Genomic DNA, 27,858 nt, shown 5'->3' on the forward strand with positions numbered 1-27,858 from the left:
GCAAGCAATATATTCAGCTGTCTATTAACATAATACAGGTACAATGAGAAAGATTTACCTGGAGTGTCCATGAAGTCATCCAAATTGGGCTGAAGAGGGGTCAAACCAGGCTGGATCATATCAGCATTACTGGTGTAGGCTGACAGAGAAAGAGGAGTTATCACATTAGAGATGCATCTGTGTATGTATGTAAGTATGTGTGTGCACACATTTATCCGTTCCTTGTTTTTGGGGGCGGTGTCTTCCTGAATCAAGTTTACAAAATCACATGACCACTGGATAGGAAAGGGTGTCACATATGTCAGCATGCAATACATCACACTCCTTTTCGCTGCTTTTTGCAAAAACACATTGATTTTTTATTGATTCTTCATAAACCATCAAGAAATCTCAAATTTCACCTTGATTACCATTAGATTATTTTGATATTTGATATTTGGCATTTCAAAATTGAATTGCGCACACTACTTGTATAATTGCCATAAAAAGCACTGACCAATAGAATTGAACTACAGCCTTACTTGAGCTCATGTAGCTTTACATGGGGAAGTGCTGTAATTTGAGCGATTACTGTTGAGACCCATGATTTTCAAACCAATTTGAATCTACCATATCTGTAGTGTGTACAAGTCAGCTAAGTATTAATTCCAGAGTGAATGGTCCTCCATAATTTGTCAAACTCAGAGCTCCTTCAAGACAGGACAACTATAATGTAAAATATTTTGGTGATGTGCTAATTAGAAGGAGAATGAAATTAAACATCTGAAAGTGTCTTTCACAGGGCAGAGTGATTTCTGTCCTGTTGGGTGATATTTGTTAAGTTAAATTAGCCCACTTTACCAGCCTAATGCTATTCTCTCTAGTCTTAACTGGAAGCTTGTATTTATTGTTTATTTGTTTGGATCCGTTTAATTAGAATATTAACCCTCCTGTTATGTTGTGGGACAGATTGACCCATTTCAAAGTTTAAAAATACAGGAAAGATATTTTGCCCATTGACAGATTTTAATTGGCCCATGGGTTCTGTTTTAGACAGTATTATAAGTAGCCTGCCAGCCAGTACGTTGCAGTGTTTGCTTTTAGTTAAAATTTAAGAGCCTTTCTTCTCTGACTAGACCTGCAGCTTAATTTACTTAATGAAATTCAGTTCAGGACTACAGCACTACACGCAGTCCATTCGACATGTTCTATTGATACTTTTACATGATTTAATAATTTGTTATAAGCACATACAGATCCAAATAGCTGTGAGCAATCCAACAATAGAAGAAGCCTCATGCATCTTATATACAGTGATAGGAAACACAGTAGAACACAGAAGGCTTGATTCTATGCACTGATAATTTGAAAACTTAATATTTTGAATCAATTGTGAATAACAATGCGGGCCTGAGGTATTCTGATGCGGTCTGCGATCTTAAATTCACCATGCCCGATGCCAAGCATCCGCTAAAGGGGTATAAAGCCCCCCAGACATTAAAATCAATGATAATATTCCAAAATTGATGTAGTTGAACAGTCATCTTCAGATTGGTGCATCACAATGCATCAAAGCCTTTTTACAAGAGGAACTGATCCAATGTCCAGTATCGTTATCAGCTCACTACCAACAGAAAATCTGACAGCAATTGTATAACATCAATCACATTACACCACCTCTTAAACTGATCTGAGAGTGTGTTCCAGCAGTACTCACTGTTGTGGCGATCTCCTGACCATGGGCACGGCTTCTGGGTCATGGTGAAGAGAGTGTCCGAAATATCAGAGAGGAAGCAATCCAAGTCAAACATGTGCACCTCCTCTGGGGTCACTTCAGGCTCAGGGTACATCTGATTGGACCATTTCTCCAGCCCCGTCCTGCAGATAGGGGTCTGAGGATGACAAGCAACCAATCAGCTTGTACCTTTTTTAAGCCTAAAGTTAAGAGAGTTAGATCTAAAGTTTGATCCACTCTTTTGAGTTTAGCAGTGCAAACATGGCATGCAGGACTCGACTGCTAAGAGTCAGATCCAGTCCTGCAATTAGTTACACTGACAGGGAAGACCTATTCTCCAATATCACTAAACGGCAAACAAATCAACTAGATCGTGGTTCTTAATCCTGGTCCAGGCTTTGGCTCCTTCATAGCACCCCTGGTGACCCCAGGTCACCCCAGTGCCCCTGGATGAAACGCCCTTGATCAAGTAAGTAGCAGGTCTTAATTGAGGGAAAATACTTAACTGTGCAGGACGGAGGTTCTCCTGGACCAGGACTGAGAACCACTGCAAGTAGACATTTAACTGGAGCTTAGTGCTCTCCTCCAAACACACTGACCCCTTTCAAACTGTTGGAAAGGTACAGTCCTCTCTTGGTTTCTGCCTATGTTAGTGCATAGCATTCGATGTCCAAACCCTGTCAATGACGACTGAGATGCATGGTGAACACCAGAGGGAGCCACGCAACTGTTTCAGTGTGGAAGTGTTGACTTAGCAATGCTGCCCATGCAGGGCAAGTATATGGTGTCCTATGCAAAGCACTAAAAACAATTATATAAATGAGAACATTGCCCTTGCACAGGATTGAAGGAGTCAGAGCACATCTTAACAATGGCATCAGCTAACAGTATGTTGCAGATATTAGAATACTACAGAAAAGACAATCCTTTCTCCCACTCTCAAGGTTTTCGAAAATTCAATAAGCATTTAGCTTCAGACGTTCCACATGGACTAGTCCAGCATTCTCTACCCAGGCCTTGGGGCCCACCAAATCTGTGTCTGTCCCAGCTGCTAATTCAACCTTGAACAAAAAAAGCATAGGCGTCTGTGTTGCATGTCCTCCCACATTTCAAAATCCAGTTTTTGTTTAGCTTGTTATTTTAAGCTGCTTTCACATCTAGTTATTTTGCTATCTAGTGAGTTATTACACCATAGTTTGGATTTCTGTAGCTTTGTGTCTTTTACATTTGGCTTGGTTGGTTTCACACTGCAGTGACTAAGTGTACCAAATTACGCAAGTGGGTGTTTTTATTTGTCAGAAATTTGGCAGGAATACAAGTGCTCCACTACTTTCACTTTCAAAACCATAAAATAGGAAAATAAAAGACACTTAACATCTTTGCAAATCACAATCAGGGCATTAATAAACCTTATTGGATCTCTGCTGCTTTATGATTGATTCGTCAATTTGAATTTAACCAATCAGACTGCTGACCCTTGGCCAAAAGTATGTTCCGTGATCTATGTGCCAATATCAAACGCATTAGTTCACTACTATTTTATTGCTCTGCTATTATTAGCTGCAGCTCGTGCTACAAGACCAATATGAGTGTCTGTAAAGAGTCAGATGTTAAAACAGGCAGATTATGCAGACAGTACAGAGCAGAGCTGCTAGTGACTGAAGAAAGCATACAGTGAATCCCTCATTCGGAGCAGACAATCATAAAATGCGCTCCCGAGAACTGAATCAAGGGGCCACTGCACTGTAAAAACTAAAGGTGCCTCATGTATTCAGTATAGTACTAAATAAACAAAAAATACATTTTAGGTGCCTCAAAAAACCTTCCCATATAATGGTGTTACTGAAGGAACCCTTGATAATGTACAAGCTCTTGCAGGAACCTCTAATTACCTCAGTGGATGCCATCAAGCACAATGTTTTCTTTTGAGTGAGCCCTCAAGTACCCTGGATAATTCATAGAAAAACTTTTAGGCCTAAAAGGTTTTTTTTTAAGAACCCTAGACGTTTCTGGTGTTCTTCAAAGTCCTGTTGTATTCTAGCAGGTTCCTTGAGTAACCAAGAGGTTTGGTGAGCACCTACATCCATGAAAAACATGACTGAACCAGTATTTGCGTACCTGCATATAAATTTCTTGTGCATAGGTTATTTTTTACCATGTGAATACTGCTACTGTCATTTCTTAAAAAACCAAACCACTGCTTTTTGAAACGATGCAGTACATAGTTAACCAGTCATATTTTAGTTCAATACATAAACCAAAACTTTAAGAAATACAAGATGAGAAAAATACAAGGAGTGTTCACACCTGTCAAAACAGACCAAACTGAAAAAAACAAAGGTAGGTCCGCACTAAACAAGACAGGTGTAAAAACACACTTACTTTTTGCACAGTACTGTCTATACAGCAAAGTCAACTAAGTGCCAGAACAAAGACCTGTTTAGCCAGGCAATTGGTTAGACCCAACTGCAAAGATTCAGCATCCAGTCCCTGCGATACAAACAGCTGCATTCTCAGAGGAGACCTACTCTACAATACCACTAAATGGCACACAAATCAACTAAACAGCTCCTGAAGTACTCCTGTCTTAGATTTCATTGTATTTTTTGGACCTTAACACAGGCACACTCAACCTAAATAATCAATTGCAGTAGCATGGAGTTGTAAATCCAAACAGTGTCATTGATTCTTTGCTCAAAAAATTGCAGAAATGTGGCACATGTAAGCTTGTATCCTGTTCCCTTGGATGTGTTAACTTATTTTCAATTAGAAAAAACAAAATATGGAATTTGACAGATGTGTTCTAATACAAATTTTGCATACAAATGTATATGTATCAGTGTGCTACACCCACAGTGTTTCTATAGTCACATAGGTAACAACATCTCAGTGCTGAGGAAACACTGGACTACAGAGTACTTGTAGTTCTAAAAACACATTTTTTATAATCAAGGCAGCAAAGAGGGTTCGCAATGTGGTTCTCAACTCTGGTCCTGGAGGCCCCCAGCCATGAAAATGAATGTTATTCCTGCTTCAACACACATGATTCAACTAATTAGCCAGTTAACCGACCTTCTCAAATTTAAATGTACAGAGAAGGGGGGTCTCCAGGAACCAGACTGACAAATACTGCCACAGAAGAAACACTTTTGGTTCCTAAAAGACAAACCATCTATAGGTTCAATGGATATTCCTTTAAAGAACCATTTCTGTACATGAGATGTGTGAATATGAAGAAACATTTCGGAGTTTAAAGAACCTCCAAATAATGTAAAAGTTATACATACAATTAAAAGTGTTGGTAACACCTTTCTGGGATGGCCCACTGTAGATGCTTTATTGATGTTAATTTTGCATTAAACTTACATTCAAGCAAACACACACACACACATGATCTAAACCGCTTATCCTTCTGGGTCACGGTGGGGTGCTGGAGCCTATCCCAGCTGTCATTGGGCGGAAGGCAGGATACACCCTGGACAGGTCGCCAGTCCATCGCAGGGCAGACAGACAGACATACACATTCACACACACACTCACACCTAGGGGCCATTTAGCATGTCCAATTGGCCTGACTGCATGTTTTTTTGGACTGTGGGAGGAAACCGGAGTACCCGAAGAAAACCCACGCAGACACGGGAAGAACAGGCAAACTCCACACAGAAATGACCCCCACCAGACTGTTAATCCAAATAAAGTGGGAGCAAAGTTTTTTTCCCTAGAATTCTACATTCAAGCCAAGAACCATAAAAGGGGAATTGTACATTTCTAAATTAATTAAAATATTTATAAAAATAAAGTCATTCAAAGTGGTTTGATGTGAAATATTTCATTCTAGAGAAACTTTAAAAAAAGTTCAAAGTCAAAATTGTTCACAGCAGTGGTGATAGGAACCAAACATCCAAAGCATTTAATGCCTCAGACATAATGTCTTATAAATCATTTTACAATAGTTTTGAGATAAGATTTTAGCCTAAAATGAATTTTTTTAAATTCATTCATGGTGAAGAAATACATGCAAACCATTGTAAAGAATTATATTACCCTAATAGTAGTGAAAAAAAAAAAACTTTTTTTCAATATTTACCACTATTTTATCACCACTATCCACCAATATTTTATCGATATAACTCATAAGACACATGTAAGTTCATACCAACAAGTTCATATGTTCGCAAATCATATTTGAGCTGTAGGTTCCTTTCATCTTAAGGAAATCTCAACATTTGCTCAAAGTTTCTCAACAATGAATCAAACTACTCAGAATTACTTTATAATCACAATGATTGAACTGTTCAAATTTGAAAAATCAGTGGAATTTTTTCATACACACACAAAGGATGTATGTAAGTGTGAGATACTCACAGCTCAGTACAGATTCCTTGGGACAGATCCATTTCAAGTTCTGGCACCAGTTCAAGACCAACCTACTACATCTCATCTCTATGTGTTAAGAGTGTCTGAACTGCAGCTTTATCCTCATCCCTTCTCCATGCAGACTGAAGCCCACCACCAGGCCAGTATTTATAGGGGCACCCAAAGTCAGCCGGAAACGCCGGCGATTACGTCTTTCCATCTACGCTGTTTTTCGTCCTGCACAAAAGCAGGCAAATTATAGTATTGGTCTGGATGTGTTTCTCCTAGAAGAAATTAGGTTTGAGGGCACGTGTATGTACGAGTCTGCGTGCGTACTTGGGAGGCATTAAGCAGAGCAGTTTAACAGAAATGTGTGAAAGACAGAAACCCCCCCTGGCTGATGTCATTACGTTTTTCATTTTTCTCTGTGCGATTCGCCGTGGCGACAGAGGCAACGGTCCCCTTTTGTTCCTGACCCACTTCTATCCTTCATACTCACGTGCAGCAAGAGCGAGCAAGAGGAAGGCCTTGTCCTTCCCTACTGGTACACTGACCACTATACACCTCAGTACCGAAGCCTCTGTTTAACTGATCTGAAGTGGTTAATTCAAGCTTCAGACCTGGAGAAAATTCGATCTTCACTGCAACACTGAAACTCACAAGAAAAAAAAAGGAAAAAAAAACTCATGAAGGGCTTGTCCATTGATAGTCAGCAGGTAAGTTATAGGGTTATTCCATGCAAACTCACATTGGGCCTGTTAGGTCACCTCATGGACTCACTGACCCATGAGAAGTCCATGCAAAAACATTATTTAATTCATGCAACCATGCACAATTTCCAAACTCTGCTCCAAATAGTATTTTAGTTATGAAGTTTTAAGTTTGCCTCAAGTTCATTCCAAATTATATCTACATAAATTGAGTTTAACTACTTACAGAATGACTGTAATGACTTTCAGCCTCCTCCAGACTTCTATTTTATTAAGCGACGTTTTATTATATTATTATTAATTTTATTATTCATTCTCTGTTTCTTTTACAACCTCAATTCCCAAAATATTGTGAGTAAAAGGAAAAAAAAAATCCAAAGAGTGCAAAGTGGCCAAAGAATCTCAAAGGATCAGAGATGGACAACTGCAAACATTAGTTAGGTCTTGGGTTCTGAACATCTCCCTAACAACAATCAGACAGCACCTACATAACATTAAGTCATTTGGGAGGGTTGCAAAAACAAAGCCTCACAAGGACCAACAAACTCAAGCACATGCAATTTACCTAACGTTACTGGAACTTTCAGTGTTCTATGATCAAATGAGACCAGCTTTTTGGCAACAAACAATTTGGTTTGACATAGACATGAAGATAGACATGTAGAAAATGACCTCATCCCTACTGTGAAGTATGGTGGCCGGTCTGTGATGCTGTGGGGCCTTCCAAAGGCCCTGGACAATTGTTTGGGATACATGGTATCATAGCCATTCGGTACCAGAAGATATTAAATCTAAACCAGAATGCCTCGGCCAGGAAGCTTAAACTGGGCCATGGCTGAATCTCTGATTCTTCCGGCAGGGCAACGATCCAACACCACCTCAAAATCCACACAAAAATGGTTCACTGACCACCAAATCAAGATTTTGCCATGGCCACCCCAGTCTCTTGACCTAAACCCCATAGAAAACCTGTGGGATGAGCTGAAGAGTCCACAAGCATGGACCTCTGAATCTGAAGGATCTAGAGATATTTTGTATGGAAGAATGGTCTCAAATGTCATCATGTGTTATCCAGTCTTATTGAGCATTACAGGAGAAGACTCAAAGTTGTTATCTTTGCAAAGGGAGGCTGCACAGAGTATTACATAAAAGGGTTCCAACAATTGTGGCACACATAGATTTGACAAAAACATTTATATTATATTTTTCAAACACTGTCCTTTATATAAAGGTTGGTTTTGTGAATATTTTGAATGAAAGAATAAGCATTAAAGAGTGCTTTTTACAGCCCGTCACGCTCATGATTACCAGCAATAAGACCAATTGTGGAGGGCAATGTATGTTAATACCCAGTTAATGTTTCAGCTCAGTTCTGTCATTCTATAAGCAATTAAACTCACAATTTTAAATGTGATGTAGAAATTCTGTTTTTTTTCATGATGTTCAATGATGCTACCTGCCATGCCTAAGAGGGGTAGAGGAGCGTCCTTGAGCAAGAGGCAATTGGTTGGAATCTTGATAAGACTTAAATATATAAAATATATGCTAAGGCTACACATGGAAACTTTCATAAAACATTTGGAGGAATGGGAGGAAAAGGACAGAAATTTAGCACAGACAAATAAGCAAAGTAGGGTCATTTTACAGCTTTTACAGGGTCATTTACACTGTCACCAAAGTGACACAACCCTGTACTTCTGACAAAAATAATTCACTTGGAAAATGTATGTATTTCCTTGTCCTTCCTAGCCAAACAAATGTCTTTTTTGGTGTGGAGCTCACAGCAAAACAATGGTAGTAAATCTGGTACACAGGATTTAAGGCTGAGGCTACAACAGTTGCAAGCATCTCAACTTTGTTGAAGAAGTTTCACGGAAGGACCAGACAATGATAACTGTGAAAACACATGATCGCAACAAACAACATACTTTAAAATCACTGATTTCACTGGATAAGTGGACAGGAATGTAAAATAGAAGATGGTTTATTGGGCGGTTGAAAAGGAGATCCCACCAACTAACTCTTTTTCATTTTGTCATTTTCCTGAGTCATGACAACAAACATGAGTTTCTCGAAGCTAACGTTTCTGCGTCAACCAGCCAGCCAATGCTAACAGCAGTTTAAACGGCTGCTTGTGCCAGCATTTATTTTTCTAACCAGCTGTTATCGTGATTTATGTACTTAGTTTTATTTTCTTCTCTCTTGACGCCCCTAATTTTCCACAGAACTCAGATTTACATTAATGAAAATTATTAGAGGACACTCTCAGATAAAAAGGTACCAAACTATCACAGGGGTGGTTTCCCCCCTTGTCACCGGGCTGGTATCCTTAAGGGTACATCTGCAGGACTTTAAGTTAGGAAACATAGTTGTACCACATTACATTGAAATTAAATCTTTTAAAGTTGTATTGACTCCACACACCTTGTCTGCACTCCAGGCTTTTTACTTTATTGTTCTGTCTTTAAACATTAGGTTATGAAGAGGTACAAACATGTGCCTTTCCCCTGGGAAAAACTTATTTAAGGTACACAGCTGGACCTTAAAACCACTGTTGTGGGTACATTTACGATGTTTGTACCTTGATGAATGAAAACTGTACCTGCTTAGTTCCTTTTTTTTTGACATGGTAGAGGACAGTGAGATGCAGTCTACAATGAACTTACTGTGCTTCTAGGAAAGGATGAGCAAACCATCAAGTAAGCTGTAACTGAAATGGCTACTTAAACATTCATTTTCAATACATACACATAACACACAACAGATAAAGGCCTCATATATATAGTAAAGAAACCTAGACAGATAGACAAAACACTCACAATGACAGCTGGAAAAAACAGAAGATGATAAAAATGCTGCAAATATGTAAGTAACACCTCGTGGATCACTTTGATACGGTGTATCACAAGTATGAGCTGCTAAAATTTGCCTGAAATCTGGTGAAATAACTGAATGTGTTGCATGCTTTGTGTAACTGTCAAGTTGCACAGAAATCTTACAAACCTCAACTAGTTGCATGAAAGTTTCATGGTAAAAAGCCAGAAAAAAACCTGCTAGAAAAAAAGCGTAGACCCACATCAGCATATCATTACTATCCAAAAAAAAATTCTCTATTCTTTTGTTTTTTTATTTTTCTATCTCATTTGAGCACAGCTGCTACTCTTTACACTGTGTGAAAATTTTGTGATGATTCAACCAATCAAAATGCTTAAAAATGACTTGGAATAAAACCTCTTTACACTAATTGAAAGTAAAGAATGTTTTGGCTTCTCCTGTAAAGTTACCATTTTGGAGATACTTGCTTACTTTGGACAGCGACAATATGTTGTGTTTTGGATGCTGGTATTTTTGGTCAGCAGCAGTATGATCATGCTGGGTGACCAGCTAAACCAACACTGACCAGCATAAACAAGCTTAGAGCAGCATGGAATTTATTCTGGTCTAAGCTGCTTTGCTCAGCAGGAAAAGCATCTCAACAGCAAAACTGGACGAGTAGAGGAAGAAAAAACAAGATAAAAAACAGAGAATGAAAAACAGACAGTAGATTTAAAAGAGATTCGGTGCATGCACGTGAGGTACAGAGGTAAAACACCTTTAACACCTGCATGTGCATCACCGCGAAAGAGTTCCCCCGGAACTCCAAACACAGCGCATACTGTATGCATTGAGAAAGTGTGTATCTTGTTAGTGTTTTCTTACTGAGGTGCCATTTTCAGACTATCAAGTTTATATCCACACAGATGGAGAACAAAAACGTGCAAAGGGCCATGGGCTCGCATTATGCGCAAGTGGGTCAGCTTTGATTAAATTATTTTAAAAGTGAATCCGCATCTCTGCGAGAGCCAGGCGCAATAGAGACCCTTTAGATTGGCTCTTTTGTCATCGAAGGCAATCGAGTGACTCACTTCTCACTGATATGGGCTGCCGTGACGCAAGTAGAGTATTGTGTTTAGGTTTCATGGCTTTTTTTCATCTTCCTTTTGCTCTTTCAAAGGATCACACACTCTGTTTCTCTGTCCAGCTGAGCAAGGCAAAGCCTGACCTATTAATAGCTAACCAGAGGACCACTGCAAATACGGACTGTGCTGCTAACCTACTAAAGCAAATACAATACTGTAAGGTCATTGATCTAGAGAGCCGCTCGTGGATCCAGAGGCGGAGGATGAGAGGGCTGTCAAACACTGACTGATTGCCCTCAAGTGTCCCACTGGAGCTTTTAATATGCAGTCAACTCCTCCTCAAGAAACTGGGCATAAACAATCATATAATGAGAGATTGTCGTTTGGCAAAATTGCTTAACATTTATCTAATAGAAATAATCCCTACATGAGTGTTATAACAAGAATACTGTATTCTTTCAAAAATATAAGGGGCAAATATATTGGCATCCCTAAAGAATATTTTGGATAAAACCAAAGACATTTGCATATTGGGGGGTGTCTTTTATTGCTTCCAGTCTCCAGGAACTGCACTGTTGTCTATAACCATTTCCTGTTTACCTGGGGTATAAATATGAGGTTACACACATGTAAAATCCCCTTGTTATCCATTGACTTACATAAAACCAAAGAGCTGTCATCTCAAATGAGACAAAGTGTTGTGGACCTGCACAGACTAGGAAATGGCAAAATTTAGCAGTCAGGTGAAATTACCGTTAAGCACAATCAGGGCGATAATTAAAAAATTAGAAAAGAACAGTTGAACAGGAACGGTTGAAAATTTGCCAAGAAGAGGACGCATGAGCACTACCGCCGTGCACAGTGAGGATGGTAAAAGAGGCAAAAAGGAACCCAAAGATCACACTTTCAGATTTGCACCATTTAGTTGAATTTTGGGGGTTTCAAATTTCAAAATCCACTGTCTTGGTAAGACACCACCTCTATGACCACAAGCTGTTTGGAAGAATTCCACAGAAGAAGCCTTTCCTAAAAGCCACAAAATGCAGCGCCTGACCTTTGCAAAATGTCGCTGGAACCACAAATGGAATTGTGTGATGTGGTCAGATGAGACAAAAATATACGTTTTCGGTCATGCTCCCCAACATCACATTTGGTGAAAAAAGGGACTGCGTACAATAAAAAAAGCACCTGACACTCGCTGTCATATATATATGGTGGTGGATCACTGGTGCTTTTTTTTCTGCTGCTAGTGTTTGAAGGGCTTTTGTGGAAATCAATGGCATAATGACTTCCACTAAATACCAGCAGGTTTTAGCCCAAAATCTGTCCAGAAGGTTGAAATCTGGATCCTTTAGCAACACAATGATCCCAAACACACATCAAAATCCACAGAGAAAAGGTTCAACAACAAGGGAACAACAACAGAAACAACAGTTTTGTAATGGCCCTCTCAATCAATATTTTTGAAACGCGTTTTAAAAAAAATTCTTATTAAAGAAAAATTTTGGGGGTTTCCAAAACACAGTGTAAAGTCCAAAATATCACTCACTGCATGTGTGGTTTACTAGATTTTAGCACATTTTCATGAAGCTTCCAACAATTCTGGAATTGACTGTATGATATAATGTTTTGCACAGCTTCAATGACTTAAAGCTGTAGTTCAGTCAAATATAGTCGATTAGCCAAGATAAGCTTAAATCAACCAATCAGCATGATGCAAACTGCATGCCTAAAATAATCACGCATCTTTTAATTTGTCAAGTAATGTCAAACAGACTTGCATTTTGGGCAGCTTCGACACTGTATGAGATGCTGTTATCTAGAAAAATGGACAAAAGTACAACACAAGATAAAATTAGTACTAGTGGCCATCTTTACGCCAGAATGTTGTCTGTACTTTTGCCCATTTGTATAGATAACAATGTGTTACACAGTGTCACAAACCACAAAAGCAAGTCTGTTTGAGATTACCGAACAGCTCAACACTGGTTAAGGGAAGTGTGTGCGGATTTAAGTGGGTTGTGTGCATCACGGTAATTGGTGAGTATAAGCTTTCATTACTTGCTAGCAACATTAGCCATGTAGCTCTGGCACAAAACTAAAGAAGCAAACTTAAGCTACTAAACATTTTTAGAAGTATATAAAAAAACAGTCTAATTTCATCACATGCATTCCAGCCTCGATATGCAATCGTTTTAGTAGATGGTCAAACACAGAGAACCAATCCTCTTATAAGTAGGGCTGAAAGTTTTGGGGAAAATATCTAATTGCTGTTCTTCTGACTGCAATTGAAGGGTTTAATTCCAAAGCACATTAAAGACCACTTTCATGAATTTTCTTTTGTTTCATGATTCATTACTGGGAGTCGGCTTTACATATATATTAATGCTATATTATGATCAATATCACTTTTCATACATAACTAAATATGTGTTTTGCTTTATATGTCAGCTGTTATTTTTCTCAAATCTCTCTTTATATCCAAAATTGTTACAGCATTTTGGAATTAAACTCTTTGATTTAAATTGCGACTTTTCTACAACTTAAGGTTCAAGCATCACAAATATTTTGGTCAAAATTATTTATATCAGTATCTGTAATACTGGATTGTAACCCCATACATGGAAATTACATCTATGCCAAACATATTTTGGCTGATTGACTACATTTGGGGTAAGGAGAGAATTGTGTAACTTTGATTTGTTTTGCCAAAGTATTATTTTAATGATTAATCCTTGAGACAGTTGGTTCTGTTATTCTTATTTCTGTTTACACTGAGAAGAAAGATAGAAGAAAAAGCATTCTTCCTTTGTGAAGAAGTTGACCTTCCATTGTGATCCAAGACCAACTGTCCTACCCAAAATCTTCCCTTAATCCAGGGGTGCATAACACCCACTGAACCTGGCAATTGACAGATGAGTTGAAATAGGAGGGTCTGAGCAGGAAATCACCAGGTGTTGTGCACCCCTACTGCTAGTCACTGAAAAAACTACATAAGAACTGAGGAAAAACTTATCTTGAAGGCTACCAGCATTGCTTTACGTCTTACCTTCTGAAGAACTGGCATTAGATCTTTGTGCTTCTAAAGTGGAAACAGAGAATAAAATCATTTTAGATTAGTCTTCTGATTCTTATATGCACATAATACACATGACACTTAAAATGCTGTCATTACAATATCGAAAGTATGCAACTATTGGTCCCTCTTAGGTACCACTCACCCTCTTCTTGTAGTAGATCCTCCACTTGTGATACTCTTTTATCACCACTTCTATCCGTCTCTTCCAGTAACTTCCCTCCAACACAATCGCCTAGGAGAACACATTAAACACAAAATAGAATAAAGCAATGATTACAATGAAGCAATGAACCCAACATACTGTGTGTTGGAACAAAGTATTTAATTTCATAGAAGGTGTTGGTCGAGGGCCATCTCATCGCTGTAAAAAAAAACAAAGAGGCAGGAGCATCGCTCTACACTTCTTACACACCCTATAAAGGTCAGACCATGATTGTATCATCAATGTCTAATGTTCAAATGCTGCAACGCATAAAATATACACAGAGTCTCCAGTTTATTGGGTAGACAGACTGCCATGACTCTACCATATTGCTACAACTGCTGTATTGAGATAGGTCCACCAACCAGTAGTGGTCCTATGTTGATGTATATCCATTCATGAACGGGGCAAAAGTTGACTGGCAAGTTGCATAGCAACAAATGCAGTAAAGTCAGCAACTCTAAACAAGGTTCATGTACACATAAATCCCAAAGTGAGTTATAATAACTGTATTTTATGGCCACTCTTCAAGATTCATTTTAGCATAGCTCAGCTCTGCTAGCATTTCAGCTCTACAACATCTAGAGCAGGGGTATTTAATTAAAATTCAATAAGGTCCAGTTAGAGAAAATTTCCTCAAGCAAAGGTCCGGAACATCATAATGTCTAACTTGCATCATGATTCAGTGCCATATACTTTATTGTCAGTTTTCTCTTTTTAGAACACATCATGTGAAATGACTTCCCTCTGACTCACTTTCTTATCTGACTGCTATTTCTCCCCTCATCCCTCCCCTGTGTGTGCGTCACTCGCTCGAGTCTCGGTGCTCATCGTAATGCACAGATCTGATTGGCTGAGCAGCGCCACGTGTGATATTTACAACGCATGCGACTGGTCTGTGAGTCTCCCGGGCTGCTAAAGCGGTACTGTAAAGGCTAGAAAAGTTACGCCGATTAAAATAGGACCACCCTGTCGAAACTAAATAATTCACCATAGTTTATTGGTTATAGGTCCAGGTCCGCATAGCACAGCATCTGGGTCCGGACTCGGACCGTGGTCCGCCTATTAGTGACATTTGATCTAGAGGATTCTATTCTCTCTCTAAGGCGGCCATCCAGTCACTTCCGTAACTCCAAACAGTCGTGGATCCACGCATCATCACAGGAATCTTGGAAATCCCAACAGATTCTAGCTGCAGACATGCACTCTCCACCCGATGCACTCTCAGCCCCAGTGACGTCACGTGCACATGCACCCTCTGCCACAATGGCAGAAGCGGCCCAACAGCACGTTAACATATGGCTGCTTCTGCTTAGCAAGTTGAGAGGGATCTTAAAACAGTATCATCATCATGGTTTTCCATTCTTACCTCAATAACCATATCATCACTTAATCCATTTTCCGTACATAAAACAGCTACAGAATTCCATTTAATGTATTTTTCATGAGTTTCAGCAGTAGCCTGTTTGCTTGTTCTGCTAATAAACCTGAGCATATCTTATTGTTGTGGTAGGTTTTATTTTGTAAATTACCATATTTAATTCCACTATTATCAGTATGACAAAGCTAAAATCCAATCAATGTAACTCATGTAGCCCAAGAGTGTGTGGTTTGTTGTTTTTGCTCATCAGACCAACAAAACATTGTCACTGCAGAGAGTGTACTGACGTCAATAATAAGCTGGCAGTGCACGTCAGGCTGAGATTGCATGCCTGCAGCCAGACCCTTCTCGGAAATCCTGTCAATAAAGCACTGATAATCCCTTTAAGAAAGTGTTATGTTTCATAATGTGGTTATTTCAAACAACAACCAAACATAATGTTGGAAGTAAATTGTATTAACTTGCTAACCTATGCTTTTGTTACCAGAAAAACTGCGATTTATACCAGCCCACAGTATTTATATAGCATAGTGGGTAACGTTATAGCATTGCATGCTTGTTTAAACACCTGCTCTGATAGTAATACACATTTTGGCAACCAAACACTATATTTGGTTCCTCTGAAACAAGTCTAGACTGTCTATCTTGACAAAAGTGTTTATAATATGCTTTAAATTAAATAATAAATAATTAATAATTAAATAAAAATAAACTTAATTCATGTTCATTTTGCTGCCCAAAGCTGTAAACCTACAAAGAGCACATTTGTGGTAGATATTTCTGTTAAATGGCCAATGAGCACCATGTAGGTAAGTAAGTAATCTGGCAAGTATAGTCAGTATGACCCACCTCAGGTTTGCGATGAGCGTCTGCCTCTGACCCCTCCAACGGAGTGACAAACCCACACACTGGATTTTTCCTTTTCTCCACATCTAAAGGATTTTAACAATTAGTTTTCTTTCATAGTAAAGCATGTGAAAGCTTTTTAAGAATATTTTATATCCCAAAATGCATAAGTTAGTCTTAATATATACAATACACAGAAATAAGAATCAATGTTGCTGTGCATAACATTATTATAAACACCGAGGCACAAAATCTTGGTAGCTATTATAATTATCAAGCGCAAGGACACTTAAGCTAGTCTTTAATTTCCTGTTTTTCTATCATTCTTTTGTTTCTTTCTCTTTTTTCTTTCAACATTCAAGCTCTTAAACACAAATCTGGTACTTTCACAGACTACAGGATCTTACACTGAATGAACCAGGCTCTCCAGATGCCATTATTCAGACGGATTTTATCCCTCCACAGCAGCCTCAGGCCTTTGAAAGACTTCCACTTAGGAGATACTATCTTCCCACTGCAGAGAGACACACAAATTTGGCTCAACTGATTTTTACTCAGTGTTGTTCAACTGAGTTCAGTAAAATATGATTCATTTTATTGTTGTTCAGTTTAGGGCTGTACAATACAAAGAAAATCCCACTTTGTGATTATATTGCTGCAGATTGTGAGTATGATATGGAAAGGATTAACAATATGGCATCAATATAACATCTTAATACTCGAAGACATTTTCTTGTTACACTATACAGTCAAGTCCATAAAGATTTAGACACTGACAAAGTTATTGCTGTCTACCACAGCATATTGGAGTTGAAATTAAATAATGAATATGAGCTCAAAGTGCACTTTCAAGGTGTTTATATCCCAACTGGGTGAACGATGTAGGACACCCCTCCATTTTAAGGGGCTCAAAAGTAAATGGACAAACTAAACATCATAAATTAAGCTGTTATTATTAATACTTGGTTGCAAGTCCTTTGCAGTCTGGAACCCATAGACAACACCAGACGCTGAGTTTCTTTCCTGGTCATGCTCTTCCAGGCCTTTCAGTTCCTGCTTGTTCCTGCTTCCTCATGGGGTATTTTACCATTGGCTGTGCCTTCAGTAAGTGATACGTATGCTCAGTTGGATTGAGGTGTGATTTACTTGGCCATTACAGAACAATTCCACTTCTTTGCCTTAAATACTCTTAGGTTGCTTTCACAGTATGCTTTGGGCCATTGTCCATCTGCTCTCTGATGTGCTGTCCAATTAGTTTTGAAGCATTTTGGCAGCATCTTCAGAATTTATCTTGAAGCTTTTGTTAGTAGTCACTTCATCAATGAATAAAAGGGAAGCAGTTCCATTGGGAGCTGCATTCTTTCTGTTTAAGAATGTACCAAATAGTGACTTTGGTCACACTTAATGTTTCTGATGGGTTTGTTTAAAAATTTCAGCGCAAGACTCCAAATGCACACTTAAAATCAACTCTATAAACGAGGCAATAACACACACCTGGCCACGGAACAGCTGAGCAGCCAATGTGCCAAATACCTTTGAGCCCCTAAAAATGGGGAGCTATGTATGAAAATGATATTAATTCCTACACTGTTCACCCAACTTGGATGTAAATACCTTTAAATCAAAGCTGCAAGTCTGCACTTAAAGCTCAAATGAACTCTAATATGCTAAGATAAACAGCTAAAATAACAACTTTGTTGAAGTCCAAATATTTATGGACATGACTATATGTATCATGACATTGAGGACTGCAACCAAGTCAGAACGGACAAAATACACAAGCAATAGCGTCACATTTAAAAAAGCCTATGAAAACAGTGATTAATCCATTATCCATGTTTTGACATTCATTTAATTCACATTCACAAAACTAAGCTCCTTCAGAAGGTCACTGATAAAAAATGAAGAAATAAAAGGAAATGGGGTAATGGGCTGACATCCAATCAGTGACTTGTTACTAAACAGTTTATGCATAGTAACAAGCTGTTATATACTGCTGGGTTATTTTTTTACCATTGCATATGTGTTTGATTTGCATTGCATCTTTAATATATTTGGAAGTTGGCACATGTATAGTTGTTTGTATCAGCAGTGTGGCTAAGGATTGCTCTGTACTATTCTCACCAAAATTATGTATATTTGTTGGATAATAAGAAGGTCTTGATTCAGCCAAACTCCCATAAAACACTCATCTGGAGCATCTGAGATTGTTCAGAAGACTCAAAACACACCCCAAAACAAGCACTGCCAATCACGTGTAGCAGTGATGGATTTGTGTCATATCAGACCAGCTTGATTGAATTAAAGCCATGGTTCCCCGAAAAAATCAGATGTACACCTTTTTCGCCGAATTCCAAATGTAGGTGATAGATAAAATATTATGAAACATGTTTGGTGTCCAAAGTTTGCTTCTTTAGTTTGGCTCCGAAGCCACGAGGCTAATATAACAGAAGACCACAATATTGAGCAAAAGTCAGAGACTTCCCTTTATTATTTAATTTCAAGTCAAATTGGGCCTAAAGTACAAGTCATCCATTTTTCAGGAGTTATTTCTGAGGAGATTAAATGTAAGATAATTCACGTGCATAAGGAAAAGGGAAAGTCAAAGCAATTTAAGTGAATAAACAGAAGATTCCAAAAACTGGAGTTCAAAAAATTATGAACAAAATATAGAGAAAATGGGACACCTAACAACTGTGCAAGACCTGGTAGACCACCAAAACTACCCCCCACCCCCTCAGATAAATAGTACTTAAAGCTTTCATCCTGAGACAAAGGTGACAATCAAGGTCCACTTTTGTTTCAGATCTGGAAATAAATCCACAAGCATTCCTTCCCATTTTTTTCAACTTCAGCGCTGAGGGTCTGATGGATGTGTAGTCAAGAAGCTCTTACTGAGAAAAGAAATTCGCAAATCAAGGAACAAAGCTGCCAGTGTTCTCATAATAACGGACTGTCCATCCCAGAGTCCAGACCTCAACATCACTGAATGTGTTTGGATTACTTGAATGAGAAGAAAATGAAACCAACTTCTAAGACTGAACTTTGGAAGTGTGGAAAAACATCAACGCGGTTTTCTACGAAAAACTGAATGCAAGTCTCCTGAAAAAAATGAAAGCTGCATTAAAGGCAATGGGTGGGCACAATAAGGCTACATTCACATTACCAGGTTCAAGTGGCACAAATCTGATTTTTTGCCCTAATGTGACTCAGATTTGATGTTTTCAGGGCTGTGTGGACACGCAAATCTGATCTTTTCAAATCCGACCTGAGCCCCTTTCATATGTGGTCCTAGATCGGATACGTATCCGATTTGTGGCCATGCAACCTTAATGTGAACGTTCAGATCAGACCTCATGTGCTTTTTTTTCCACTGTGCGTGCGCCATCATTCAGCTTTACCATGGCAGCAGCTGCAAACAGACGTTAAAGCCTGTAAATGGTGGGAAACCAACACATCTCACCTTTTTCGCCTTCGTCTCACTATAATAATGAACCTCTGAGAGCTGATCAGAGTTAATTATGTTCGCAGCGAAGACTCGTTCTGCTTGTTAGTTTGTTTGCTGTTCATGGCACACGATTCGTTCACATGACCTTACTGATTAAGATGTGCGCATGCGGGTCATTTCAGGACACCGTTTCATTCACATTAATGACAGATTCACTTACCTAAACATGTATGAACCATCATGTCAGAGAGGTCGGATCTGAGCAAAAAATCGGATTTGAGCAATGAGGCTTGTAATGTGAACATAGCCTAAATGTTGAAAAAATTGACCCTATATTCAGTTGTTGAGGCATATGTGTAATTCTCTGTTAAATACATGGCTTCTGCTTCTTCCCAAAACTGAAAAATTAATAACTTCATTTCACTTCAAATTTCAGTAAATAAAGGGTGGACGCATACTTTTGCACAGTCAAGAACTTCAGATGCAAAACGTGTCTTGGGCAATGCAGTATACTTGGGAAAAGGGGGAAACTGTACACATTTAAGTTTTTTCAGCTGTCTGTTAAACCAGTTTAACCTCGGTTATCATTTCAACTAGTCATCCCTGAAAACCAAGGCTTATCTGTGGCACTGCCAGTGACGTATAGAGGTGATGAGCTCTCGAGCATGAAGAAAAACAAGCCATGTTCAAGTGCTAAACCTGCAGTTTTTCCACCTATTACACGACTGCAATTAAGCACAACCTGACCACATGTTTTCGACACAGCAACATTTCCTCTACTGTTCCTCTACTACAATCACACAGGAGCTGACGTGGGCTGAAGAAATGAGGCAGTGTTCAGTTCGATTTGTTGCTAGGACTCCATGGAGGATGATAGCTGAGAAGCTGCAAATGGGGAAGCCATGAGGACACGTCCGGCTGTCGGGAAACCTGCAAGTTCAGAGAGCCCTTCAGAAGGTTCATTGATGCAGAAGAAATGAAAAGCTAAAGCTAACAATGAAGGTCCTAGTGTATGTTCCCGCTAAGATACGGTGCAAGGATATCAAAGTCATGACCACAATGGGGACGAGTGCATAATTCATTAACAAAAACACTTAGGCTATTGAAAATGATCTTGATTTATAATGGCTGTAAAACTGCAGCACTGACTACACTTCTAAAGTTCTCGGCTGCATCTACATTAAGGATCGATATTGGTCAATGCCTGCTTTGATGCCAAGTCATTACAACAGTTTTATAGCTGCTTACACCAGAGAGCACGGCCACAAACTCAAAAAGGGGGAGGAGGCCATTGTAAACCCAAACATAACAACGGATGTCACTATGTAGCCTACTTCTAAAGGCCCTTTCTCCGTGGTAGTCAGGGACAGGGTTGTTGCCCTATGCTTGGAATGCTGTAAGTTGAAAATCAATGCCTGGTGGAACTGCCAGCTGAATTGTTGTATGACATGATAAGAAGTGATAGCACAATTCCTTTTATTTATGGGTGAGGCAGCATCAATAAAACTCCACAGACATCAGCAAAGAACAAGAAACATAAAATGAACATTAAAAAAAGACTCATGAAACATCACAGCTTTGTCAAACTGACAAAAGCACTCCAGGATTTTTCAACCACTGCACTTTGCTTTCTATTAAAAAGACTGAATTATACGTCTACAAAGATGTTCGTAAAAGTATCCACCGCTCTGAGATGTTCATGGGTAAGCGTAGCCTGCAGAGGCCACAACATCCAACCTCCACAATCTTAGCTATGCATCATGCTAATCTGTGGAGCTGTGCATCTGAGCAGTGATTGGTCATTCGATAGCGTTGGGGGTGGGACGAGACCACCAATTCTCGACCCAGATTAGAACTAGCGCAAAATCAAATGGAGTAGCCTGAAGATCAGTTGGCAGAAGACGTGAGACGTTACCAACATTTATAACACCCATCTTAAAAAATATTAAACAAAACAAGGGAAAGAAACGAGAGACTTTTAGTTTCGTTTTTTGTACATTCTCGTTTGGACGCTGCCCCCTAGCGAACATGTTCACGTCACAGGCAAGTATGTTCTGAGTTAGCAGGCTTTCTGTTTTAAGTACGGGGAAACGTGTTGAAATTTTTCTCTGTGGCAATCGATGGAACAACACAAACGCAGCAGAAAAACACTTGGAGACAGCGTTGCTCTGACTGGATGTTGGTGATGAAAATGGGAAACTGGTCGCTCTATTGAAAATCACATGATTTACCCTCACAGTCTATTGACATTCCAATACTACTGATGTTCCATCAGACATGTAGCTCCTCCCACAGTCCGTTCTTATCAGATGTGGTTGTGTTTGTGTGTCTGTAGGTGACAGAGACGTGAACCGGCCCTCACAGCTGCAGACCAGTTTCGGCTTCCGCCATGTTGAACATTATAAACTTTCGCTATGACACGACGCACATGCACAGAACGTACTTAAACTTTCCGATTGGGAATGTGATCAAAGCTGGTTTAATTCTCCTCTCTACACGTTCTCTGATGTAATCAGATACAGGCGTTTACATGGCTATTATTCCTCTATTTAACAGAATATTTACCGGATTACCCATCTCGTTCACATGGATAGAAGTTGTATTCCGAATGGCCTCAATCAGACTAGTCTATTCCGACTGAGGAGTATACATGGATGTATTCTATCCCAAATTATTATTCCAAGCTATTAATCGGATTTTAACGGATTATCAGACTGCATGTAAACGTGGTTCCACTGTCACTCATAAAGGAGGGCACTAAAAGGGAGAGCAGGGGACCTTCAGAAGCGAATCGAAACACCTCAAATTGTTACTGCCTCTTTCACTACAGTACACAGGCCATGCACCAGCTTCTGTGCCCAAACAGTGCACTATATGCAATTAAGAGCCGTATGGGATTCGCTTTTAGACAGTGGTAGGGGTATATGGGACAGAGGTGAGACCGTTAAGACAACATGAGGAGCAGGCCAAGTGTCGAAACAGTCTTGAGTGAATGAGGGGCCTCAGGAGAGAGAGAGAGAGAGAGAGAGAGACACACAGAGACAGAGAAAGAGAGAGAGAGACATCCTGACCTCAGTTACACTGTAACCCTTGCCTGACTAGTTGCCAACTGCTGCCAAAGTCCATCTCAGTCCCTGTGTGGACTTTATCGGCCATTTCACAGAGCTGCTGCTCTTGAAAAGAAAACCACATTGTATCTGGTAGTATTTGGTATCTGTTGTCATTACTGAACCCAACTAAATACCCTCAGCACTCACAAATTCATAAAAGAAAGAAACGTAACATCAAACTATTCATTCAACATTCAAACATAACCTGAAAAGCCTCAAAACTCCAGGAATAAACTAAAGATTTAAGCTACACTGACAAGAACATCAACTACACAAGGCCATTTTGAGGGAGAGTTAAATGACCTAAAGAGTAAACAGTCTAATTGGCCGCTTTCTCAACAAAACAAAAGTCAAATAAATAATTCAATTTGAATTAATATCTTCTTTTACAATAAATAAAATAAAAAGGAACATGAATGTTTTATCGACTATTTTCTTTCAAAATAAATTTTGAAAAAAATTGTAAATAAAAATGTGAGTGAATATTTCCATTTTAAATAAACAGTTGAGTGAATGACTTTAACGGCTATTTTCTTTTAAATAAATAAAATAAAAAGACAAGCATTTATTTGCTTTTTTAAAAAATGGTTCTTCAAGGGTTCTTTAGTAAAAACGATGGTTCCATATAGAACCATGAACACTCAAAGATCCAACTGCATGCTTAAATAGGCCTTTGTAGGGTGAACTGTTTTTTCTGATTGATGTGTTGTAAATGGTTCTATATAGCAACAAAAAGGGTTCTTCTACTGTTACTGTTACATCTTAACAATAGCAGAACTCTTTTTGGTGCTGTATAGAACCAGTGTCTCATCTAAAGAACCCTTGAAGAACCACATTTTTTAAGAATGTTGAATATTTTCTTTTTAAATAAAAAAAAGACGTAAACGTTTCTTCTTTAAAATTACTAAAGTAAAATGGCGAGTGAACCTTCCCATTGGCTAATTTCACTGAACTAGCCGGTGCAGGCGGATGTGAGCCCCCTCAGCGCCGCTTTGCTCTCACCTGTACGCCAGAGTCATGCACTCGAACAGCCGTGTGAGTGTGGGGTCTATGCTGAGCCTCCTGGAGCTGAAGGGACCGAAGCTGTACGTGTGGCAGCCCGGTTTGCTCACGGTGTCGAAGTCGTAATCCGCCGAAGCTCCGCTTCTCCGCCGCCGCGCCAGAGAGTCGCTGTGCGGGGAAGAGACCATGAAGTGGCCGCTGTGGATGACCTGCGCCCGGCCAGCGAGGCTCCAGCCAGCGTCGGCGCTGGCAGTACTGTCGTCCTCCTGATCCGACTCGGACTCCGAGTCCGCGATTTGGGCCGGTTTCGGGGGGTTGGAGAACTTCTGCGAGATCCTTTCCACCTTCGCCATGGCGAGCTTGTGCTAAGTTCGTGCTCTGCCGCTCAGAACCAACAGTGTAACCAGGAGCCGTTAGGATTAGAACCACGCCTCGCGCCACTCAGCCTAGCTAACGTTCCAAATCCTAGTCAAGATTTCCCGCGCAGAGACAGATTATTTTGTTAGCAAGTCCATATATGTGTGTTTTTCTCGTAAAATGAGCTCAGTCTCCTCTTAGAAAAGTTGTAAAACCTGCAGTGAATTATGTAACCCGTGGGCTGACCTCTGCCCCGGGTCAATCGACTGGACTCAGCCGTGACATCTGTTAAACTCGCCACAGCGGGAGCGCCTATTTTTAGCCTAGCTCAGTAGCACAAATCAATAGTATGACATGAGGAAAATCAGTATTATGGAATGGGGTCTATTATCTGAATAAACTGTCCACATTTTATTATTAAATCTTAATATGTTATTCAACAGCACTGTTTTTGCAATAATGAAATAAAGATGTACATTTTCACTTTAAAGATACTTGAGGCAGTGTTGTTTTTTAACATGAAATAAAGCATTAAGTGGTTTTACACTGTATGAAAATGAATTAGTGGTGTAAACAACACACACACACATATATATATATATATATATATATATTTTTTTTTGTCTTTTAATATCCTCAGTTGTGTTCCTGTACCCATCTGGCCAACACATTATTCTCATTTAGCTATAGCTTACAAAGGTGACAAAAAAGTATTAGTAAAATGACAATCATGCCACATTAAATATAGTATTGAGACCTTCTGTATTGAGATATCTGGATATACTTTGGCTGGACTCCGTGTACCCTTTTCACTAAAATGTGAGCAGTTGAGATAACTTTTCTATATAAAGATATTGGATAACTACCAGTAACCTACTGCAAACATGATTTCTCACCTGTTACTTTGTCTTGCAGCTGCTGATTCCTGCAGTGGCCAGTGCTACTACTGTCCAGAGGACTTTTTGGACACGAGAGCGAAGTTAAGACTAACGCATAGAAAATGCATACCATGTACACTTGTGTTGAATGTGGTCAAGGTCCATCCCTGACTTGTGAGACCTCCAAATCTGACCAACTCTGAATGTGGTTTGAATGATCCCATCCTAATCTGATCACAATGCCTCCTGGGGGTGTTTACACCTGTTTTTTCATGCAGTCAGGTGAACTCTGAACATGGTCTGATCACCGAAAACACATGTTGATGCAAGATGTAAGCAACCTCTCTTTGATCGGAGCCTAGTTAGCATTGGTCAAAAGCAGATGGTGCGTGTGAGGCCTTCATATGAGTCCATGTAGGTCCACTACAAAGGTGTATGATTACACACTGTAGCCCACCTGTTGTCCTGCACAATTTCATCTCTCACCAGGTACACCTTTTATTTTAACCCCTTCCCTCTTGCAGATGACACATTGTCATAATGAGCCTTGAGAAACAGTTTCTTCTCTTTGGGCATCAGAGAATGTAAGGAGAAATTCTACTGATTTTTCAAAATTTAAGAATAATTCAGTGATTAGCATGTAAACAGTCATTCAGTGTGGATTAATGTGAAATGGTGTGTTGCAGGAAAACTTACCAACTCAAATTTCTTTACAGTGGTGGTGATAGGAACCAGGGGTCACAATGTCTACAACACAAATATAGCCATTTTATTTACTATCCAAAATCACTACTGAACCCACACATTTCCTGAGGTTTTATGTCTAATGTTAATAGTGGTAAAATAGTGGTATATCTAAAAAAAAGTTTTCTCACTTTGCCTTACAACACGCAGCAGTGTATTTTAAATACACTCTAGGCCATTTTTTTTCTTAAAACCATCTTTAAACAATGTCTCAGGCAGTGTATTTGAAACCATTTTGTGTAATAGCTTTAGACGAATTAGTGATTCTGATGTCTGGTTTCTATCATCATCCTTGTGAGCAATTCTGACTCAGTAAGAAAAAGTCTGTTTCTGGCAGTAAGATGTCAAAATTATTTACTTAGTATCTTGAAATAATGACTTATTTTCTCAACATTTTGACTTAGTGCAGTGTAGTGTAGTTTGACTTTGAGTGCAGTGGTCCCCAATCACAGTTCTAGCAACCCCACACTGCACATTTTTAGGCTTTATGTCACCTAACACACCCGATTTAGCTCATTAACAAGCTCCACAAGGGCTAGGTCAGGTGTGTAGAGTAGGGAAAACACAAAAATGTGCAGAACTTGGGGTCACTAGGACTGGAGCTGCATCCAAAAACTTTATACTTCCATACCATACATACTGTGCTAACAAATGGACTTCTAATGGTGTTGTATTAGTTTTTAAAATATACTTAGCATGGTAGCAAAATATCCAATCCTATTTCCAAAAAAGTTGGGATGATGTGCAAAATGTAAATAAAAACAGAATCCAATGATGTGCAGATCAATTAAAGCCTATATTTAATTGAAAATAGTACAAAGACAACACATCAAATGTTGAAACTGAGAAATTTTATTGTTTTGAAAAATACAAAAGAATCATTTCATAAAGCACCAAAAAGAAATGGGGTTGTAATATATATATATAATATATACTTCTATTGAAATTTTGACTTAGTATCTCAAAATAATTTAAGCTTCTTTTTTTTTTTTTTACTTTTTTGACTTATTATGTCAAAATAATGACCTATTGTCTCAAACTTGTGACTAAATACCTCAGAATAATGACTTCCCAGCTAGAAAAAATAGAATAGACCAGCATAGCTAGTCACCAGCAAAACCAGCATATGCTATGACTTGGATGCTGGTATTCTTTTCAGTAGCAATCGAAGTTGTTAGGCTGATCATCCAAAATATGTTGTGTTTTCAACTGGTATACTAGTCAACCAGCTAAACCAACACCAGACCAGCATAAACCAGCAGCAGATCAGCATAAACCAGCATGCTTGTCTAAGCTGTTTTTTTCCCAGTGGGGTTACTGCACAGACTGGGCACTTCATTAAGGTATAGTTTAAACATACATTGTGTCTACACTCATTGTCCATTATATCAGCTCCACTTTCCATGTAGGTACACTTTGATGTTCTACAGTTACAGACTGTAGTCCATCTGTTTCTCTGCATACTTTGTTTCACCCTGTTCTTCAATGGTCAGGAGCCCCACAGGACCCCCACAGAGCAGGTATTTTATGGGTTGTGGATCATTCTTAGCACTGCAGTGACACTAACGTGGTGGTGGTGTGTTAGTGTGTGTTGTGCTGGTAAGAGTGGATCAGACACAGCAGTGCTGTTGGAGTTTTTAAACACTGTGTTCACTCAATGTCCACTCTATTAGACACTCCTACCTTGTTGGTCCACCTTGTAGATGTAAAGTCAAGACACAGTAGCTCATCTGCTGCTGCACAGTTTGTGTTGGTCATCCTGTAGTCCTTCATCAGTGGTCACAGGACATTGTTGGCTGGACATTTTTGGTTGGTGGACAATATTAGTCCAGCAGTGACACTGAGGTGGTTTAAAAACTCCAGCAGCACTGATGTCTGATCCACTTGTACCAGCACAACACACACTAACACACCACCACCAGGTCAGTCTCGCTGCAGTGCTGAGAATGATCCACCCTAATGATACCTGCTCTGCGGTGGTCCTGGCCATTGAAGAACGGGTAAAAAGTATGCAGAGATGTAATTGTAGAACTACAGTGTGCACCTTTATGGTAAACGGAGCTGATGAAATGGACAGAGTGTAGAAACAATGTATACTGAAACCTTAACCTATTTTTTCAGAGTTGTGACTT

At 39.3% G+C, this 27,858-nt stretch overlaps 2 protein-coding genes across 4 annotated transcripts in view; one reads left to right on the plus strand and one right to left on the minus strand.

Moving 5' to 3' along the window:
* LOC118814760 (carbohydrate-responsive element-binding protein) overlaps window positions 1–25,220 on the minus strand; it is a 38,549-nt gene extending 13,329 nt beyond the window's left edge. Inside the window, exons 1-7 of one of the 3 annotated variants that reach the window (XM_036580518.1) lie at window positions 25,113–25,220; window positions 16,595–16,701; window positions 16,191–16,273; window positions 13,901–13,990; window positions 13,729–13,761; window positions 1,697–1,871; window positions 59–139 (exon numbers count right to left, since the gene is read on the minus strand). In XM_036580518.1, the coding sequence (XP_036436411.1) occupies window positions 59–139; window positions 1,697–1,871; window positions 13,729–13,761; window positions 13,901–13,990; window positions 16,191–16,273; window positions 16,595–16,701; window positions 25,113–25,147 (604 nt within the window). In that variant the 5' untranslated portion in view covers window positions 25,148–25,220. Of the gene's footprint in view, window positions 1–58; window positions 140–1,696; window positions 1,872–13,728; window positions 13,762–13,900; window positions 13,991–16,190; window positions 16,274–16,594; window positions 16,702–23,747; window positions 24,422–25,112 lie in introns of those variants that run through there. The other 2 variants (XM_036580517.1, XM_036580516.1) reach the window with 2 other exon arrangements.
* A 2,558-nt stretch (window positions 25,221–27,778) lies between these two features.
* The window catches only part of rpain (RPA interacting protein), a 6,360-nt gene continuing 6,280 nt past the window's right edge, over window positions 27,779–27,858 (plus strand). The window contains exon 1 of the mRNA XM_036580526.1: window positions 27,779–27,858. This exon is cut by the window's right edge and continues 353 nt beyond it. The gene's annotated coding sequence lies outside the window, so the exon portion shown is untranslated.

The sequence above is a fragment of the Colossoma macropomum genome, unplaced genomic scaffold, assembly GCF_904425465.1.
Source record: "Colossoma macropomum unplaced genomic scaffold, Colossoma_macropomum, whole genome shotgun sequence".
Lineage (NCBI taxonomy): Eukaryota > Metazoa > Chordata > Actinopteri > Characiformes > Serrasalmidae > Colossoma > Colossoma macropomum.